Source organism: Paramormyrops kingsleyae, chromosome 10 (genome assembly GCF_048594095.1).
Source record: "Paramormyrops kingsleyae isolate MSU_618 chromosome 10, PKINGS_0.4, whole genome shotgun sequence".
Taxonomy (NCBI): Eukaryota; Metazoa; Chordata; class Actinopteri; order Osteoglossiformes; family Mormyridae; genus Paramormyrops; species Paramormyrops kingsleyae.
This window is the reverse complement of record NC_132806.1, coordinates 13238371-13258456: the sequence shown is the minus strand read 5'-3', so window position 1 is coordinate 13258456 and position 20086 is coordinate 13238371. Positions and strand designations below refer to the sequence as shown.

Here is a 20086-nt window from a genome sequence, read left to right as displayed (position 1 = left end):
TGATGTGTTTTTTTTTTTTGTCCCCCTCTTGTTTCGGCGATCAACCCCCACCCCCCCGGTGGTGCGCCCATATGTGCTGCATATAATATATAATTATATAATAATAATAATAATGATAAATCAGGGATAAGTTAAAATGTTCAGGCAGTGTATTGAAATGCAAGAATACTCACATTGTGCTTAATCAGTTTACTGTTGCACTTCATTACAGAATAAAGCATTCAACCAAAAGTATTTACTGGAATGTTTCTGGAAGAAAACCACATTCATTCATTAATAGTGCAGATACAATACTGAGCCACATTTGAATCTCTTCACAATAGCACTGGAACAGATTTTCAGAAAGACACAGAAATGGTTCAGCTTTATGCAGAGGAAATTTATTCTTAGTGCTGTGGAGCAGAGCAACTTCGAAGTGTTTAGTCTTCTACAAAAGAGGAAGTAGACAAAGAAGGAAGAATGATCATTTTATTATTATTATTTTATTGACAATATTATTTATTATGGAAAGTTAAAAACAAGTAGATTTGACAGACAACTCCAACAGAATTAACTTATTCTAGCTAGAAGCAGAAGTCTTTACAAACACCCAGTGATCACCATCCCATCATCCTATGCCCTCTTAACTGCTGGTGATATCCATATCCACACACCCTTTCAGTAGGGGTCAGCCTCCCATCTGCATTTCATATTATTCTGAAGGGCATATGAAGAGTGCACAACCTTATCCCAGATGATCCGGTGTGATGTGAAGAATGAACAGACTGATCCTAGACAGTCCAGTGTGATGTGAAGAGTGCACAGACTCATCCCAGACAATCCATTGTGATGTGAAGAGTGCACAGATTCATGCCAGACAATTCAATCCTTAATCAGGTGCCACATCAGTTGACGGTGCAGAGGTTCAGACAAAATTAGTTCCTACAGAACCACTGTTACTCTAGGTTAAATATTGTTTTTTTAAGACCATATACAATGAGGAGAGTTCATGAACTCATATCTTCATTCAGTTAACCACACCACACCCATCACTGCCCAATAACAACACAGTGTGTGGTTCATTGGGTTATGCAACTGCCTGTGATTGGAAGATTGGAAGAATAGTCACATGTCTGCTGGGCACTTAACCCCCTGAAAAATGCTTCAGGGGTGCTGGATGGACAGGTGACCCGGCACTCGGGTCCCAAGCTTGGCCCTCAACAGCATACACACTGATCAGCCATAACATTAAAATCATTGACAGGTGAAGTGAATGACATTTTGGTTATGTTGTTACAATGGCACCTGTCAAGGGTGCCCTTATATTTGGCAAGTGAACAGTCAGTTCTTAAAGTTGACGTGTTGGAAGCAGGAAAGATTGGGAAGCGTAAGGATCTGAGCGACTTTGACAAGGCCCGAATCGTGATGGCTAGATGACTGGGTCAGATCAATTCCAAAGTGGCAGATCTTGTGGGGTGTTCCCAGTATGCAGTGGTCAGTACCTACCAAAAGTGATCCACGGAGGGCCAGTTGGTGATCATGGGCAGCCAAGGCTAATGCGGCCTGGTGTACTGCAAAATTAGTTCAGGAATGGTTTAAGGAATATGAAAAATAGTTTGATGTGTTGACTTGGCCTCCAAATTCCCCAGATCTCAATCAAATCTGGCATCTGTGGGACCTGCTGGACAAGTCTGGTCCATGGGAGCCCCACCTCACAACTTACAGGGCTTCAAGATCTGCTGCTAATTTCTCAGTGCCAGATACCACTGGACACCTTCAGAGGTCTTGTGGAGTCCATGCCTCGGATCAGAACTGTTTTTGCAGCATGCGGGGGACCTACACAATAAGGTGCAGGCAGGTGTTTTAATATTACAGCTGATCGGTGTATGTATGTCTCAAAGGAGTGCATGATGGGCTATGCAAAAAGAAGCATTCCAACACACTTGTGCAAATGGCAACTAAAGCTGCATTTCACTCATCTATAAGGGGATTTTGATACTATGTAACAGTAGGGCTGTCGCGATAACCGCAATATTGTAATACCGCGCTATTGACAAGCCAACCGCAGAGGAAGGAAAGCAACCGCAGAAACCGCGGCAACCGCAGGGACAGGGTTAATTATTTTTTTCTTCTTCTTTATGAGGCTGTGGCCTTATTGTTTTACAATTCATCACCTGTATTGAATGTTAAATAAATGAATAATGATACCAGAGTGTTACGAGTGTCATTTTCCCGCGAACTGTTAATATCCGGGGTTTCGTTGATTTTGAATACTGAAACGCTCTCGTCCCAAAACCTAATGTCACGTCGCCAGTTTGGGAACATTTCGGCTTTCAACCCAATGAAAAGGGTGAGCCGGCAAATTTAGATGAACCGATTTGCAAAATTTGTGGCAAAAAGGTCCCTGTGACACGCGGCAATACATCTAATTTGCGGTGTCATCTCGCTAACTGTCATCCAGCCATTGAAGCGCAGCTGCCTCTTCCAGCATCAGGTCGCGGAGCAACATCAAAAAGAACAGCTGAGACAGGTGTTCCGGGCAATTCGGTTTCCCTATGTTTCCCCTGTCTATCGGGAAATAATGTTTCCCCTAATATTAAAGCAAAGAGGTATGTGAAATGTCTGAAAATCACTCAAGTACATTATTACATGCGAATACAGTAGATCGTCACGCATAATATAGTCTTATAAGCAATACTATACCGTTTTCATCAAGAAATATCTCTATCCAGCGAATTAAATACTTTCATTTATTATCAGTAAAAACAAAAAACATGTGATGTTTTAAAATATGTGGCTTGTTTACCTCAAGAGCTTCGTAAAAAGACATGAAAACAACAGCGAAACCGTGTACAAATCAGCGCGCGACAGGGGAAACATAGGGAAACTGAATTGCCCGGAACACCGGTACTAGCCGACAGTTAGGAGTAGCTAAAGCCTTTGCGAAATCGGTCAAATACAACCGTGAAAGTAACCGGTATAGCCTAAATGTCTTACAGCCGCTGTTACACAGTATCTAGTTGAGGAGATGGTTCCATTCAATACAGTGGAGAAACCTTTTTTTGTTTTTCAAATTGGAAAAAATAATTTCTTATTGTTTGTTTATTGTTAGCCTACTTTAGAATGATTTGATTTCATTTTTTAAATTGGAAAAGGCATGTTCTTATTGCTGTTTGGCATTAAAAAAATAAACAAAAAATGTTTTGTCTCTCTGTCAGTTAAAAAGCAACAATACAGTATATGCTACATAACTTAGCAATAGAGCTTTGTATGCAGTAAAATCAAGATTATTTATTTATTTATTTATTTATTTATTTTTAAACGGCGGTAATACCGCATACCGCGCTATTGAGCCACCCATAAAAACCGCAAGGGAAATTTCCTAACCGCGACAGCCCTATGTAACAGAAAACTCAAAAATTCACACTATCTGTTTAAAGACTCGTATTTGAATAAATATCCTCAAGTGACATGAGCTTTTCCTATATAATTTCCACGACCCCTACTAAAATTAACAATGGAACGGCTCTCCATTCACACAAGTACTCCATTTGATATTACTGTTATTGGGTAGCAATGCAAGGAGCCTTGCGAAGGGCCATAGGCCGTAAGTGGTGTGCCTTGGGTCATTGCCTGCTTTAGATTTGGGTTTGAGTGTTGGCCATGGCTTCCTTGCGGCAGAAGCGCAGTAATTGTTGTTGTTTTTATTAATAGAGGTTATGGCAGTGGTCATAGAAATGAGGCTTTGAAACCGAAGTGTGTCAGATTTCAACGTGCTGATGATCACTGGCTGGTTTACCCTAATGGGAACTAAAGTAACCAATGAGAAGTAGGTTATTCCATCATGTGACTGACAACGCACAGTCATCCCTCCCACCAGGCAGACTTTAAAGCCACATTCCACTCTCAGGCCATGTTTGCAATGTCCACTTGTTCACTCACTCACTGTATAGTGTTTTCTATGTAGGACACTCCCTAGGGGATAAGGGCAGACATATTTTGGACACTAGGCGGATGTTATGCTGCCAGATAACATGTGACGGATATTCGTAATTTTTATCTCTGTTGCTTAAACGCCAGAACGCAGAAATCAATGTTGCTATTTCAGTAAGTAAACATTTTAATTGACATACATCTTAACAATTCTGAAATATAAATAAAACTTAAACAGAAATATGTGTACACAGCTTTATTTACAGCATACTTGTCTGTACTGTAACCACTTATGCAAGCATTGTGGGGACTGCAGTTGTAACTATGGTATTGTAGTCTAATCTTCAGTATACTGTATTAATTGTAAATTAACATTACTCATGCAAAGCAGTGAAATACATCAAAATATTTGTTTTTTAAGCAGCAGTAGCTCTGCCACTGTTGTTATAGCTCATGTGCAAGTATTTCATAAGTGAGCTACTTAACAGTGGCTAATGGTCATGGTTCAGACTGTGGTGCTATTAGGTAGCGATCTGTGTGGTGTAGCTAAGTTTTTCCAATCTGGTTCCGACACTCACATGACAGCCCGTAATGCATGATGGTCTAAGTCAACCAATGTAGGGTACAGCTTCAATGCACTGGATTTTGGTGTGCCTTGCGATGACTTTATAGTGCACAATAATAGTGAATGATATGTAGAGTTGAGAATTTGAACAGCACTACAAATTGGCCGAATCGATCACGATATAGGGGACATTCCAAACACAGCCTCAGTTTGTGGTGTTTTAACAAGCATAAAACTTCCTGAACGATGAAAACCTAGTTAAACAGGCTGTATCTACCCTAGCAACATTCAGTCAAACATCACACAGTAGTCACATTGACAGGGAGTTTTCTGGCTTTACAGTGTTGCTATGCGTCTCTCTCACTCTGGGTAGGATGGACACTTCGGTAGATGACTCTGCTAGGTGTCGACAGATGATAGCGCCTAGACTGATGAGGATGATGCTTGGAAATTCCTGGCTACTGGAGGTCATATAGCAAGTCCTGAATAATGGACACAAGTTCTTGAAAAGGTGGACGATCTTCCGGTTTCTGAAAGAGGACACAAGTCAGGAACATGACACAGTCAAACAAGGATGGATTCGATCTGTGGTTCTATGAATGACTGACAGTGACTTACACAAGTAAGGGAGAAATTATTAAAATCACAGACCTCATTCCAACAGGCTGCCATAATGCTGTACACTCTCTCATTAGCCAGTTGGGGGCGATAGAGACGAAGCCCACTGGAGAGTTTCTGTACTATCTCTGTGTTATTAAGGCGTTCATAGGGCATCTTACCCAGGGTATAGATTTCCCACATAAGAACCCCTAGTGAGGTAAAACACAAGCAAACAAAACATGTCTTTAGTGGGCTCAAGCAGCATTGCAAAAACCAGGTACATTTGTTCAGTTAATCTTCAGCAGGGCTGAACCGTGCCCCCATGATGCTGTAATTTTTGGTGCATTTAATAATAAATATGCATAAAAAATACATAATCTGAAAATGAAATGGTGTGCATGGTCCCCCACAGTCTTTTGCTGAAAGCACACTTTACTGGATATGTCCACGTCTTTTAGTTCTATAGTACATTTATTCTACTCTAACAGCACACAGTGCAATTATGAATAAATACAGTATGCATTGTGAGGTAACAGAAAAGTATTGCGAGATCTTGCAAAAATATTTGTGAGATAATGCTGAAGTTTTATAAGATGATGCAAAAATATTATGTGATCTTGCCAAAGGACTATTTATTTTAATGTTAATATAATTTTTTTCTACCATAATTTTTTTTTTCTTTCGATGTCCCTTTACGGGCTCCATACCTGATTTAAGTCCTACTGTGAAATTAGATTGGATTTTGGAAGAAAAAAGCAATCTTGTAATTTATATCAGTCTTTTGTGAAAAAAATCTGTTGCTCAGAAATAATTTGACCATATTAAGGAATTCTGGCATTCCAAAATTTTCCGGGTGTTATCAAAGCAGCCCGGTTTAACACCAAACAGACACTTACCAAATGCCCAGACGTCAGACTTGCTGCTGAATTTGCAGTAGAGGAGGACTTCGGGTGGTGACCAACGGACAGGGAACTTGGAGCCCTCAGAGCTAGTGTACTCATCGTCCAGGACGTACCTGGAAACAGCAGAGGAGGGATGGGTGCAGAGTGGGATTGGGAAGATTCCATCAGGGTTATTCCCAGGATTCCTGCCAAGATGTTTGAGTCTGGTACAGCGGCATATTCATTTTTATTTTTTTTTCAGGAAAGGCCATACCTTGATAATCCAAAGTCAGTGACTTTTACTGTTCCATTTCCATCCACCAAGCAATTTCTGGCTGCCTGAAAACAGAGCAGAAATATTTAAAAGGGCTCACAGAAGCATCATCAGCCTATGGGAAGCAAATAATGAACCTTGGCTATAAACCTAAAAGGGTTCAAAGCTGAGCCACTGATTTGCAAGACGAAGCCTAAAGCTACAAGCTTCATTATGGCTCTCACCAGGTCCCTGTGGAGGTACTGCAGCGACTCCAGGTAGGCCATGCCCTCGCTCACATCCTTGCACATCTCCAGCAGCTGGATGGGATGTGGGGTCATGACTTCACGGAGGTAGGTCAGCAAGCAGCCATTGGAAAGGAATTCGGTGACGATGTAGATGGGTCTCTGTTTGGTGCAGACGCCATACAGCTGCACCAGGTTGGTATGCTGGAGTTTCCTGGCAAAGGGAACCCCAACAAAAGAGGAATACCTTCAGCATCCTGGGAGATGATGTTGCTGCACCCAGTCAGGTTCATTGTCAAGGCAGATAGCGTAGTAGATAACAGCAAAAATCCTCACCCTGATCTCACAGGTTAGGGCTCTTGTGGCCCTGGAAGAAACTTAATCACAAAATATCCCTAAATATTTTGTTGTGAAAATGCTGTAAAATCTATAATTATAACCCCCAAAACGCACACACTCTCGTGTCACCTTAAGGAGTGCACAACACTTACATCATGACTTTAGCTTCTTCAATGAAGTCATCTTCTGACATGGAGCCCTCCTTGATCATCTTGATGGCCACATCATGCCGGCCCTGCCACTTGCCGTACTTCACCACCCCGAACTGCCCGCAGCCTAGGTCCTTGATGCAGGTCAGGTGACGTGGGTCAATCTCCCAGACCCCTGAAGTCAGCAGAAGCAAACAAGAAAGGAGTGTCAATATCAATACCTTGTGATGAACCTTTTAGATCAGGCAGTGCATAGGACGGCCCCCTACAGCTCAAGGCACCAAATGCTGTGTTTGCTGTTCTTCAGAGTCTAATCACGCAGTTAAGCAACAGGCAGGGTCACCCATCCTTCTGACCATTGATAATTTGGCTTCCATAAGCCCGGCTCCATGCCTTACTCACCATATCCAAGGCCAGCTGTAGACGGAGCATTTTGGGTCTTGTTTGACACAACATACTTCAGCCTGCTCACCATTCCTTTGGATAGACACAAGAACACACAGCCATGTGGTCACCAACATTATTATTACAAAAGGATGTTATCTGTCATAGTTTGAGTTCCAGGTGAGAGAGATGCAGGAGCGGTTCCGTAAGGAATCCAACCTGCGGCGTTGTGCTGGTGGTATTTAATGAGATCGGGTATCGTGTCGAAGTTGTGCCTCTCAGCGAGGTAGAACTGGCCCTGCTGATTTGTACAAATGTTGTAGTGTCTGCATGCAGGAGCTGCATCGCTTGAAGGCCAGAGAGAGAAGAGCGACATTTCAGAAGCAGGACATGACAGTTCAGGTGTCAACATGGCGTGTGGCAGAGTTCCAGAGAAAAGATAACTTGTTATCTACTGATAAAACAGGTTCACCAGAACCTCATTAGCCCCAGAGTGGCAAGCAACCAAATATGGATTTTGCATAAAGAGATTTATATGTCTTTGCAGGCTCAGGTTTCTCAGTAAGCTATGGTCACATGTACACACATACGCTCACATACTCATATGTACTCATGCGCTGATATACTCATACACACTCATATGCTCATACACTCATACCCATTCATACACACTAATATACTCATACACACTCATATGCTCATACACTCATACCCATTCATACACACTAATATACTCATACACACTCATATGCTCATACACTCATACCCATTCATACACACTAATATACTCATACACACTCATATGCTCATACACTCATACCCATTCATACACACTAATATACTCATACACACTCATATGCTCATACACTCATACCCATTCATACACACTAATATACTCATACACACTCATATGCTCATACACTCATACCCATTCATACACACTAATATACTTATACACAATCATACAGAACTTTGAACTCACCCTCCACCCTTACTGAACACGGAGACGGTGTACTTCCCAGCCTTGCTAGAGTCCCGTACCAGAAAGCCGCCATCTTTGTTCTGCAGCACAAATGTAAAGAACATGGTGTGCAGGCAGCCTGAAGCTTTGGCAGGCATGTACACATCCACGGCATCTCTAAGGGCAGTGTCAGTGACAGACGTGTGTGATGATGTCATGGGTCGACTGATGTGAGATGGTGATCCTCAGTTAACCTGCATGTGCATTTACTGCTCCTGCAGACCTATGGCTGTGTCCCAATTCAGGGGCTGTATCTATGTAGTCTTTGTAAATCTGCACTGTGAAACCTGGGAAAGATTGGGCCATGAAGGATCCATTGGGTGGATTCTTAGTAGCCTGGGAAAAGAAGGAAGCATTTCTAAGCTGCATTTGAAGGAACCTTTGAAAAGGGACAGTCATGTTGCTGTGACGCATTTGGTCTTTGAATGCAGCCGTAGAAGGCTGCAGCCTCTGCATTGGGACACAGCTTAAGTCACAAACACACACGTTTCAAGAAGCTACTAACTCAGACAGGCTAAGCAGAGGCAGCTAATATTAAAGGTAGTGTTTATGACTCATTATTGCTACTGTGAGCAGTCATCCATATTTCCATTCCCTATGCAGTTGATCCTCAGCACGGCCCAGACCCAGATCTTTGCCCATGCGCTTATGTAAATCAACCTTTGTCCGTCGTTTTCAGAGCACCATCGAACTGCTAAAGTGGCAAAGCTGATGCCAGTAGCTAAACGGTAAACTGGCAAGCTGGCAAATGTAAAACAGGAAGAGAATGGAAAAAATGCATGTCTGCACTACCATATGCGAGAACATCTTATTGAAGAACCACAACAGGGTCGTGGTGGGAGATGAGGGAGCCCACAGGCTGCCCGCTTACCTCCTTCCTCAGCAGGTTCTCTGCTTGGCTGCGGTTCATGTTCTTGCAGTACCATCTGCAGAGTGAGTAAGGGCAGGAGGAAGTCCGTTGGTGTTTTTTCTATGTGCGTTGACCATAACGAACTTTTAGCAGAACAACCATTGACTTTAACTAGACACAGAATATCTGGGACCCAGATCTTTGCCCATGCGCTTATGTAAATCAACCTTTGTCCGTCGTTTTCAGAGCACCATCGAACTGCTAAGCAAATTTCTGGGGGTTGGCTTAGGGTGTTCAGTTGTTGGCGAGAAGGTTTCAAATGGTCTTTCTTACTCAAACTGCTCGAGTCCATTCTGAACTTCACTGACGAAATTGCTCGGAATGTAGCCCTCATTTCTGTAGAAAAAACAAAAAATACAAATGACACCCTTACCCGTGCAAAGTCTTTTGCTTTACTCTGATACTTTAAACATTTAACAAATGTCTAGTGCCAACAAATGGATTGAGATCTGTGCTTTTGCATAGTCATCCAATACAGTAACCTTACTCTGAAATTCACTGTAGAGTTGACTGTTTGAGAAGGGGGTCATGCTTAGATGATCAATGGGCATTTTATATATTTTCAGAAAGCAAAAAGATATGATAATCTGTCTCTTTAGGTAGAAATTTACAACTGTTCACTGCCAAATGTTTATCTAATTAAATACCAGACTCTCCTTCCTAGTCTGTAAATGTGCTTGAAAACATCTATATTCTATTCAAGTACCATGTAGAACCTTATGCTATCAGACACTGATCTCTATTAATAGTAACTACTGCCATTTCCTGTGGAAACTCTATGTGCACTCTCGTCTGTTAACCTCTTTGGTTCGTTTCTTATTGGAGAAAGTTCATTACCGCCTACCAGACCCAGACTTGTTCCTGACTTTTTACAGGAACAAAGGTCATCAAAATGACGTCATTAACACCAAGGTGTGTTGGAAGGACCTGTACCATCATGCATGGATGCTGGCTATCCACTGACATGGAGCCTACACCCACCCGTATCTATCCTTGGCCTTCCACCAGTTGGCACTGTCCTTCGCCAAGACAGTGTACTCTTCTCCTCTCTTCAGCTCCAGGTCCTGTTCGCTCTGAGGTACATAATCATACTCTGCAATGACCTTCATTTCCAAAGACGTGGCAGGCTGAGGGGGCTCTGGGGGCAACGGCTGGAGGGGCAATGGCCTTGAATTCTTCTCCTGTGTGACAGGGAGAAGGCGAGGGATGGGATGTCAGGTGACCAGGGGACTGATCCAAGGGTGTTTTTCAAGGTTCAAATATAATGAGACCAACCTGGTCTGGAGTTGGAGGGAGCGGTTTCCTGGACTTACGCTGTGAAACCTGGGCTGAGAATCCTTTACAGAAAGAGAGGGAGAGAAAGAGAATACTGGGCTGAGAATCCTTCACAGAAGGAGAGAGAGAGAGAGAGAGAGAGAGAATGCTGTGCTGATAATCCATCACAGAAAGAGAAGGAGAGAAAGAGAATGTTGGGCTCACAATCCTTCACAGAAAGAGAGGGACAATGCTGCGCTAAGAATCCTTCACAGAAAGAGAGGGAGAACCACATCAGCATCACACCGCCTCATGGGCACCATGCTCAACCTGCCCATTTTAAAATGGCTCCCACTAGCGCTGTGAAAATTTATGGTTTAGCAGCTTATTTTATCTCAATCATATTTATTACACAGTACGTTGATTCTAAGTCTGTAAATTTTAGTCTTTTGACTAGTCTTTATTACATAAAATGTTATGAAGGCTGAAACAAACATTATACACTATCAAATACAGTGATGTAACTAGAAATCTGTATAGATTTTAATTCAGCACATTGAAAGATTTCCTAGATAAAATGCTGTATTTTGAAAATATTTTAAGTGTGTTATAAATTTTATCACAAAAAAATAGAAAAGCTTCTGGAGCCAGTGAGGTGGTCTTCAGCCTGATAACATCTGCTTGGTTCTGCTTGGGTTTCTTTGTTCCTTTTATGTTGGGGAAGGTGATGTGAAATTCAGCCAATGAGTAAGAGGAGTTTATGTAACTAATAGAAACAAACGTCAATATAAACATACACAGAAACGGGGCAGGATAGGGGTGGAGCGTGAGCCTCTGCAGAAGATCTGAGAAGCACTGACCGGTGCTGCGGGTCTCCAGCACCATACAGCCCATGGCCTGCTTGACCTCCTGATGACAGCACAGCCAGACACCGTCCACCCAGAAGCAGGGGTGATACTTGGGCAGCAGGTCCTTATTGTACTTCACCTCTTGTGTGAGACAGGCATGGGAAAAGGGGGGGGGGGGCATTAGAGCACGGGAAAGGCTGGGCTTCTTTCTGCCACGCCCAGGCGATCATCACTGACCACTTGGCTTCACTGACCTTGCTTCAGTACATGTATCCACTGCCTGCGAATTTCTTCCGTCTTGGCAAAGATATACAGCGGCCCTTCATCATAAATGATCTGTCGTGGAGGGGTAAATGTTCATTTCCTGTTTCTTTTAGGTTGGGGTTGCATGGTGGCACAGTGGGTAGCACTATTACCCCCCCCCCCCCCTCAAGGAGTGGGGGTTCAAATCCCTCTGCTTTGTGTGTGTGAAGGTCACGTGTTCTAAGTGTGTTTCCTCCCATGTCCAAAGACACACAGTGAAGCAAGGCTTACCCATAGTGTGTCCCCAGTGAGGGTTTGCTGCAGTGAGGTTCCACAGCTCCCTGCCACCTTGTCCAGAACGGAGGAATGGATTCTTCTCACCATGTGAACTAACAGCACACACTACACTATCTTCTTCCACTTACAATAAAAACATAATTTTATATCTGAGCCTTAAATGAGCCTACCATTCGTTTGTTGATTTAACCATTTCATCCAAATAGATTTTCTATGATATTTTTTCACAAAGCAACGGAGATAAACTACCCACATTAGGTCCCCCCTAATCAGCGTATATATAGAGCACTGCGTTACCTCCGAATTCAGACACTGCACGGCGCCTCTAACCCAATGCCCAGTTCTCTGCCGCCCGAGATGACAGAGCTTGTCAGGCAGAAGGCAAGTATTACAGGAAGGGTGCACTTCCTGTTGTCAGACCAAATATGGTTTCGGACCTGGATGCCACAGTGAGTTCAGCCCTGGGCCTGTAGGTCCCGATGAATATTAAACACACCTTTCGCTTCCCTTTAAATATCCCTGCCGGCGTCAGTGCCACACTGCTGGACTTTATTATCTGTTTGCGATACTTTACTGATATTGTTAAATGTTTTTTTATCAGTTATTTAAGGTAGGGGGCTGTGTGAGAGGTTAAGGCATTAAACTTGAACCCCACTGGGTTTTCCCCACACAGGTTTGAACCCTAATGGCATGGAGAAGTTCAGTGTGGTGCCCAGGAGGTTAGAATGCTGTGCCTGTGTTTGGAAGGTTGCTGGTTCACTTCCCAGGTTAGATGGGCTTTGGATGAAAGTGCTAAGTAAATGTACAGTTGCTCAGCCCACAGAATTCCATGAAAGGCCTGCATGCTTCCAAACCATGGATTACGTGACAATCCCCAGTTTACTTTCTGCTTCCCTGTAACCAAGGAGACATGAGAGAACAGACGTTCTGAAAGCTTTCTGGCATTTTCATGGACATATTGAATCTCTGCCTGAGAAAGTCCCACCTATTTTAAAAACATTCAGGTCTCCAAGATAAACAAAGTAACCAGTTATAACCATCTACAGAGGATGTGATATCACTGGTAGCCCATTCCACTCTGGTTCACTCGGACAATAAGGACTGAAGGCAGAGGCGATGAGGCTGTGAAAAGGATCATCAGGTTCAAGCTCTTATGTGTCATCATCACAGACCTGAGCTGCCTGCAGTGTGAGGAGTCCTCCTGGGCAGTGATGTGCATTTGTCTCACTGTACTAAGTGTGATAAAAGCTGAGCTGCCTGCAGTGTGAGGAGTCCTCCTGGGCAATGATGTGCACCTGGCTCACTGTACTAAGTGTGATAAAAACTGAGCTGTCTGCAGTGTGAGGAGTCCTCCTGGGAAATGATGTGCATTTGTCTCACTGTACTAAGTGTGATAAAACCTGAGCTGTCTGCAGTGTGAGGAGTCCTCCTGGGCAGTGGGGTGCACCTGTCTCACTGTACTAAGTATGATAAAAGCTGAGCTGTCTGCAGTGTGAGAAGTCCTCCTGGGGAGTGAGGTGCACCTGTCTCACTGTACTAAGTGTGATAAAAGCTGAGCTGCCTGCAGTGTGAGGAGTCCTCCTGGGCAGTGATGTGCACCTGGCTCACTGTACTAAGTGTGATAAAAGCTGAGCTGTCTGCAGTGTGAGGAGTCCTCCTGGGCAGTGGGGTGCACCTGTCTCACTGTACTAAGTGTGATAAAAGCTGAGCTGTCTGCAGTGTGAGGAGTCCTCCTGGGCAATGATGTGCACCTGTCTCACTGTACTAAGTGTGATAAAAGCTGAGCTGTCTGCAGTGTGAGGAGTCCTCCTGGGCAGTGGGGTGCACCTGTCTCACTGTACTAAGTGTGATAAAAGCTGAGCTGCCTGCAGTGTGAGGAGTCCTCCTGGGCAGTGATGTGCACCTGGCTCACTGTACTAAGTGTGATAAAAGCTGAGCTGTCTGCAGTGTGAGGAGTCCTCCTGGGCAGTGGGGTGCACCTGTCTCACTGTACTAAGTGTGATAAAAGCTGAGCTGTCTGCAGTGTGAGGAGTCCTCCTGGGCAATGATGTGCACCTGTCTCACTGTACTAAGTGTGATAAAAGCTGAGCTGTCTGCAGTGTGAGGAGTCCTCCTGGGCAGTGGGGTGCACCTGTCTCACTGTACTAAGTGTGATAAAAGCTGAGCTGTCTGCAGTGTGAGGAGTCCTCCTGGGCAGTGGGGTGCACCTGTCTCACTGTACTAAGTGTGATAAAAGCTGAGCTGTCTGCAGTGTGAGGAGTCCTCCTGGGCAGTGGGGTGCACCTGTCTCACTGTACTAAGTGTGATAAAAGCTGAGCTGCCTGCAGTGTGAGGAGTCCTCCTGGGCAGTGGGGTGCACCTGTCTCACTGTACTAAGTATGATAAAAGCTGAGCTGTCTGCAGTGTGAGGAGTCCTCCTGGGCAGTGGGGTGCACCTGTCTCACTGTACTAAGTGTGATAAAAGCTGAGCTGTCTGCAGTGTGAGGAGTCCTTCTGGGTAGGGAGATGCGCCTGGGTCAGCCCACCTGGAATGGGTAGGTCCTTTCTGGGGGGGCATTCAGTTCCGGCTCCACATTCTCCACACACTTGACCTTCTCCAGGTCCACAGATCCCTTCAAACTTTTCTTCTTCTATGTGTGTGAACAGAAGTAGGACATGTATATACAATTTTTTAAATCATCAACACAAAGCTATTTGACTTAGAATAACATTACTCGCGTGCACCAGTTCCATGAATTAAGGTTTGCTAGAGCCAAGGGTAAACATCTTTCACTCCCTGAGAAAAGCTCACCCTAGGCTGCCCCTCCCCACCAAAGTGCTGGCATGCTTCAAGGCCCCTGTCCACACCTGGCAATCCCGAGTCATATAGGCTTTCCCGACCTATGATTCAATATGAAGCTCAACAGTGATCTAAGTATGGTGCAGTATTCTTAACTCCCCAGTACCCAATTCCTGTGCACATACCCCTTTCTCCAAATCATAGTCGTAGTAGGAGAGCTTCCCCTGCTTCAGGGTGAAAAACCTTTCCTTGTAGTTCAGTGGAGAGGTTTTCTTCTTCTGCTGAGAACGTTTAATGAAAAAGTCCTCTAGGATGATGTCCCCCATTGTGGAGTCAGTTCTGTCCCCTTACCTGGACACAAAGAATATGGGAATCAGTCCTGATAACTGTATACAAGTCTGATCCACATACTGGAGTTGTGACTGGACAAGCCCATGTGGCGCCCTAGGCAAGCTGCACCTCCTGAGCCCCCACCAAGTCCACAACCCCTTGGAAGATGGTGTCCTAGCTGGGGACCAACATCTCCTAATGGGTTGGCTGGCACTGCTTGGTAGCAGAAATTTATGGATCTGAAGATGGCCTGGTTTGAACCCTCTGAAACTCGTAGCATCCGGAAGTCCAAATATACACCCTGCCATTTCTCAATGTCAAATTCTTATCATATCAGTACACACAGCTCTGCAAAAAATTAAGGCACCGCAGCAAAATTTTCAGTTTCACTCATTTCTCAATTTATGGGTATGAACCCGTGTAAAATGCCTGTTATGAACTGTCCTAGCAGTGCACTTCACGCCACTTAATGTTTCCTATTCTTTTAGAAAGTAATTTGAGGTCATCCTCTAATTCATGAGGCACCGCCGGTTAAGCTGACGGTCATCTCTGGCATTAGAAAGTTGCTTCTGTCCTCTAACTGGCTGGTTTCTGGTCATTCCCAGTAGCTCCTGCTTCACGCTGTTCTAGTGTACTGCTGTCTTAGAAACTTAGAGCCTGAAAGCACCGTGCCACTCAGAACCAGGATAAATCCAGGATTTAAAAATGTAGAGCTGTATATAACATTAGAGTATACAGTAATACACTATCACACAGGTTTGTAATTATATCTTTGTGGGGACTATCCATTCATTTATATGGGGAAAACTGGAATCTCAAAATGTCGACCCTTAACCTCTACCCAGGCCAACCTTAATGATAAGTAACCAAACAAAATACGAGACTTTTGGCATTTTTAGTTTTTTGGTTGCATTCTCAGATGTTTGTGAGGACCTGAAAATGGTCCCCACACTGTCAAAATACGTTTTTATTACATTGTAGGGAACATGTGGTACTCACTATGTAATATAAGCATAATACACACATACATTACTTTTTACGACCCCTCACGTTCACACATTCTGTGCACATTTGGGAAAAAAGTAGTAACGCTTAATCCCCTCGCGGACATCAAAAGGATGGAAACCCCTATATCACAGAAACCTGCAAGAATTCCGACCAGGATCATGAACAACAGAGGAAGTACTCACGAAATGGGGAAGTACTTTACCTGAGGAACTTCGGTAAAGCTTTTCTGTATGCAAAAAAACAAAAAAAGTGAAAGCAAAATTGGAAATCATGAAAATTATTCTAGTTATCCGAGATCGATGTATCGGGTTGCAGGAAACATCAGATCCAGCATGCGCCGTACGATGTGCATTTCTCTATTCTCGACTGAAAGTAACACCACTGCTGCCAGGGAACCGCTGGACAAGGTGTGACCATTCACACCCGCCCCAGCGACAGCGCCTTCGCACGTAGGCTTTGCACACAGACAAGGAGCGCTGCGCTTACAGTCATGCCTGCCTTGTACATAATCATTCCCAATAAACTCCAAAAGTTTACAGATCTCACCATCAATCATTAGCCTTATATTGAACTTCACATGTAAATAATCTATCGACATTACCCGATTGTCTGATTGCCAAGAGGCAGCTCCTGCTCCCCAGCGTCTACAGGCACCTGCTATTCCAGCCTATCTGCCTTTTTCCTTTTTACTTCGGATAATGGGAAGGGATCTGCCCTCACGCGGTAAATGTAAATATGCAAATCAATGAAGTTACAGCCTGTTATTCACTACTTCCATATGAAACCTGACCAGTCTTACTGAAAACAATGCAAACTCAGGCATGCGAAGCGAAGTGAGTAAAAGTACTCCAACGTTTCTGTCATATTGGTCACACTCTTCCTGTCATATAGTTAGCGATCGTTACAATATTCACCATAATCCCAAACCACAATTAGCTGTTTGGGGGGGGGGGGGGGGCAAACCATCTGGTCCAATACTCTGAAATCAGTCGAAAAGAAAATGCTAGTAGTTTAGACAAGTTTTACTGTGATGGATTTGGCTACATACTTTTCTTAGAAAGAACCAATCAAGGAGGCATTCAGCTACAGTCACTGGGCAACATTTTAAACAAATATTCAGCTCCCGGTTTGAAACCATAAATCGGTCTTTTTAAGGTTAACAAATTAAATAGAAACCTAAGAAACCTCATTATAAATTTAATTTAAGATATCTGTTCAGCTGAGCAATTAAACCAAGCCTACCTTTCCTTCACTGATAGGGCACGTATTGCAGCTCACTGCACATCTTTTGATAGAGTAGTTACACGCAAGCTTACTTTTTAACCTCCACAGTCATTTCCTGGTCTTGTGCTTGTCCACTGACACCTTCACCAGACATGTTACCAAAGGTTTGCTTGCCGTCTCTAAAATGTCCTCTCATTTTCCTGTGCATCATAGGAAGACACTAGTCATTGACTTTAGGACACCAAACGGACCCATTGTTAGGGGACAGTAAAAAGCACATTTCTGCTTATAGTAAAGTGGCGGTAATAGCGACAATGGTGGGAGAGACTGCTGGAGATGGCTGGCAGTCATGCAGGAAGTTGGCTTTCTCATTTTTTGTGCCCTTGGTGTGACAGGCAGGTGTTGATGTAGCTTTCCTGTTAAAAAAACAAACCCTTGTGTAGTTTACCATTAGCAACTTACATAGTTGGGGCCATTCAGTTATATGGTTCTAGTATGTAAGTTACTAACACTGTTAGTGATTATGCTTTTGGGAAATGTACCCCCTCCCCAAGTGTGAATAAGCAATGTACATCCCCTGGTTCACACACAGGGGCAGCGGCAGGGGGGCACTGGGGGGAGGGGGCTAAGGCACTCACTGGAAACTGCTGAGCACCCCCAGTAACATCCCTGCAAATGTGACATCACCAAAATAATTTAAATAAGTAGGCTACTGTGGAAATGTATTTTTCAAAAATGCAAAAATTCTGTGGTGCCTGGTTTACACGCCATGTCACACGAAGAGACGTGTGCTCCTCTTGCAAGGTCAGCGGGCAATACCCAACTGTTTTACAGCGCTTTCAAAATGGGCCAATGCCCTGTATCTTTGCCAGCAAAAGGCCAATCAAATAACAGACTCATTTGCAGTAACAGGTGGATTCTGCTCCTTATTAAGGTAAGTGAAATGATTGACTGACTATACTACCGTAAAATGTGGCCTTTATGCAATAGTACATTTACTATTACTCACCAAAAAGCAGCCTGTCCAAATGCATTAGCTCCTCTGAAGCACTCTTCTACAAAATATGCTGGTGCTGCCCATATTCACACATTTCTAAGGTTTGAATCTGATCTACACTGTGTGTACACCCTACAATGCCTGGGTTAGGCTCCAGTGCTCTCACAGCCGTGTCCACGATCAGAGGACGCATGAGATGTGGATGTATTTGCATACTAGGGACTATTCTCTCAAAATAGCTTTTTTTTTGTATGAAAAGCACAAGCCACAGTTGCAGTTAGAAGCACACAAGATGTCTGACAGCCGCCGAAATGAACAGGTAGTGGCAAGAAGCCAAATACTGCAAAACAACATAGTCACAGTATTTGTGTTTATCATTTGCTAAATCAGTAGATCATCAAAACAAGTTGAGAATTTGCAGCTTTTGAAGACTGGAAACATAGTTTCATGATTTCACAGTGCCTGACAGGCAGATGGCAAAAAACGCCACAAAACACTAAGAAAATTGCACCCACTGCTCTGTGCAGCCACACAACAAAGCAAGCGCCCCTCAGCCAGGCTGCAGTGTGCTAGCTGCCTGAAGGGAACCTTTCACTCAAAATTGGCTGCAATGTTTTAGATCATGTTGGTCAGATAAGTCCTCCCCCAGCTACCCAGATTACTTCAGTGTCCATCGATCTGTTACTAAAATGACTCTGAAATAAGTTCAGCTCTGGGGGGGGGGGGGGGGGGGGGGGTCAGTGCAATAAATTCAAGGTTGGGTTTAAATTCTCCCCCTCCATTGCAACTTTCTCCTGCTGGTTTCTCTTCTACCAATTATCTTCAGGAAAGTTTCTTTCTTTCTGGGTATGCAGTGTTTTTCCTCAAACTGTGCCCTACTGAAGCAGTCAGTTGAAGACGTTGGCGGTGACTGCCTCTGTCCGACAATTCCTGCGCTCTTTGCCCTCAAGAGACCTTGCTGACTTAATATGATCATGCAGAGAACAACTGGTCAGTATTTGACGAAAGACTCCCCATCAGAAAATCACCCAAAAATTTTATGGACCACGGACTAGCCTTCTCATCTAAATAACATCGAGCAGACCAGTCTTGTCACCTGTTAAATACTATATAGTATTAGTATTGTATTAGTTAAATACTATTGCTGGTATTAAGTATGAATTAGTTATAAATAACTTCAGGTCTGTCAGACTGATGCAATCCAATTTTTATATACTTGGTTGTACTGCCTATAGGCCTATTCAGATACCAGTACCATTAAGTACCATTAATCACCCCCATACCCCTTGCCCGACCCCAGACAGTGGGGACTGTTCACAGCATAATCCCCAGGACACTTCTCACTCCATCACACTTACCCCCGGGACTCGTCACAGTCAGAGCGGACGAGAAACGGTGAGCGCTGTGGCGAAGCACCAGGGGGCGGCGGCGGCGTCGCTAGCCCGTCTGCTCTTTGCCGGTGCTGGACACGGACACCAAGCAGCACCCACCACACACAAAAGTGGCTTTCATTTCCTCTTTTTTGCTTCCTGGTTATTTTCTTATCGGTTACCTTGTGTCTGAATTGATGTCAGGAACTGCATACGAGTAAGCTTATAGCATGGGCCTGTTCATTTGTTTCATATTTCGTTTTATGATTTTATAATTTACGATATACCATATTAGACGTTTTGAGCCAATATAAAAGACAAAAAGCACATTTCTGCATCTTTCCCAGTATGTAGCACGTGGTGTTTATATTAGTTATAAATCTGAGATATAACTTTAAAAAGAAAAGCGACAGTTCATGCTAAACTTTTTTTTTCTTTTTAGAAACTTAAAAGGTATATACAAAATACACCCCCGGA

At 43.7% G+C, this 20086-nt stretch overlaps 1 protein-coding gene across 5 annotated transcripts; it reads right to left on the bottom strand.

Moving 5' to 3' along the window:
- Positions 1 to 463: 463 nt before the first annotated feature.
- On the bottom strand, positions 464 to 20042 carry btk (Bruton agammaglobulinemia tyrosine kinase). 5 transcript variants are annotated; one of them, XM_023795017.2, is made up of 19 exons: positions 19598 to 20042; positions 14866 to 15031; positions 14427 to 14531; positions 11896 to 11952; positions 11616 to 11697; positions 11374 to 11502; positions 10535 to 10596; positions 10241 to 10440; positions 9533 to 9595; positions 9221 to 9275; positions 8311 to 8390; positions 7548 to 7675; positions 7347 to 7421; positions 6948 to 7119; positions 6457 to 6670; positions 6233 to 6297; positions 5974 to 6092; positions 5129 to 5286; positions 464 to 5007 (listed from the first exon to the last, which is right to left on the bottom strand). In XM_023795017.2, exons 2-19 carry the CDS (start codon positions 15004 to 15006, stop codon positions 4936 to 4938), a joined length of 1977 nt encoding a protein of 658 aa, XP_023650785.1. In that variant the 5' UTR covers positions 15007 to 15031; positions 19598 to 20042; the 3' UTR covers positions 464 to 4935. The 5 variants fall into 5 exon arrangements, with proteins under 5 accessions (XP_023650785.1, XP_023650782.1, XP_023650787.1 ...); XM_023795014.2 differs by having other exon boundaries at positions 464 to 5286; XM_023795019.2 differs by lacking the exon at positions 11896 to 11952.
- Positions 20043 to 20086: the final 44 nt, after the last annotated feature.